Source organism: Phalaenopsis equestris, unplaced genomic scaffold, assembly GCF_001263595.1.
Source record: "Phalaenopsis equestris unplaced genomic scaffold, ASM126359v1 Scaffold000002, whole genome shotgun sequence".
Classification (NCBI taxonomy): domain Eukaryota; kingdom Viridiplantae; phylum Streptophyta; class Magnoliopsida; order Asparagales; family Orchidaceae; genus Phalaenopsis; species Phalaenopsis equestris.
In genome coordinates, this window is record NW_018164444.1 from 62,007,317 (window position 1) to 62,008,695 (window position 1,379).

General features: G+C 39.5%; 1 protein-coding gene across 1 annotated transcript in view; it reads left to right on the top strand.

Moving 5' to 3' along the window:
* The first annotated feature begins 431 nt into the window (after positions 1-431).
* Positions 432-1,379, top strand: part of LOC110039347 (rhodanese-like domain-containing protein 4A, chloroplastic) — a 9,584-nt gene continuing 8,636 nt past the window's right edge. The window contains 1 exon segment of the mRNA XM_020744379.1: positions 432-1,227. Within this exon segment, the coding sequence (XP_020600038.1) occupies positions 512-1,227 (716 nt within the window). The 5' untranslated portion in view covers positions 432-511.

Here is a 1,379-nt window from a genome sequence, read left to right on the forward strand (position 1 = left end):
TAATGAGTAGTATTTTTAAAAAAATTAATTGCATGTAAGACTACAAAGAAAATAGAATAAAAAATATTAAATTAGATTCAAATGATGTATTAAATCTGCCCAAACCTTAATATCTTATGACTGTGTGATTAGGGTTGTCAAAACAACTCTTTGTTCATGAACGGCTCCCGGTTAGATCGGATGAGTAGTATTTGTTCGTGAACGACTCGTGTTCGGCTCGTTAAGCAAATGAGCCCAACACGAACACATTTTTTGAGCTCGAAATATAAATGAGCGGAATACGAGCTGAGTCTGGGCTGATTTACACCCCTACTTGAGATGAATCAATGGGTGATGATTTGTGAGAATCCAATCAAGAAAAAAATGGATTCACACGTAAATAATATATGTTTTGAGACCCCGATATGTAATAATTGAGGTTTGGGGTCCTCTATTTGTAATTTGAAGGATCGTCCAAACTCCACCCAGTCCTCCACTTCAACTTCATCTCTCTCGACCTCCAAAACCCTCCATGAAATCCTTACAGAACCACGGCCTCTCCATCAAAACCTCTGCTCGCGTCCAAACACTCTCTCCCCATCTCCCAATTTCCATTCCATCTTCTTCCTCCATCAGAAGAATCCCTTCTCCTCCCAAACCTCTCCCATCTCTCTCCTCAAACCTGCAGCCAAACTCCCTCAAACCAAAAATCCCTAGTTTTCTTTCCAATTTTTCTTCTTCTCATCTTACAAATTCACTCGAAACCAAACTTCTCTGCACCGATTCTCCATCTTCGTTCGATCTCTTAGCCGCTCACTTACCCTTACTGGCCGCCGTGTCATTTCCCTCACATTGCTTTGCGGCTGGAACGGAGGGGATGTCTTCTAAGATCAGTGTAGAATCGGTTCTTGCTTTCCTCGACGGTTTCTTTTAAAGATATCCATACTTCGTCGCCAGCCTCGCTTTTGTTTGGCTTGTAGTCATACCATTAGCTCAAGAATACCTGAAAAAGTACAAGTTTATTTCTTCCATTGATGCCTTTCGCAAGCTCAGAGATGATCCTAGTTCTCAGCTGTTGGACATAAGGAAGAAGCAAACTGTGGCTCATTTGAGAACTCCGAATTTGAAGATATTCAATAAAGTTGCAGTGAATCTAGAATTTGTGGAAGGATGTGAGGAGGAGTTTATAAAGGAGGTACTGAAGAGCTTCCAAGATCCTGGGAATACAATCCTATGTGTGCTGGACAAGTGAGTTTAGATTCTATCACCATAAAGTCTTAACCGCTCTGTCATATAATATTTTCCTTCTATGTTGTTTTTTGTTTTCATAAACAAAAGATCTGAATCTTATTGCTGTCTCTGCTGCAAAAAAAAAAAAAAAAAAAAAAAAAAAAAGACTT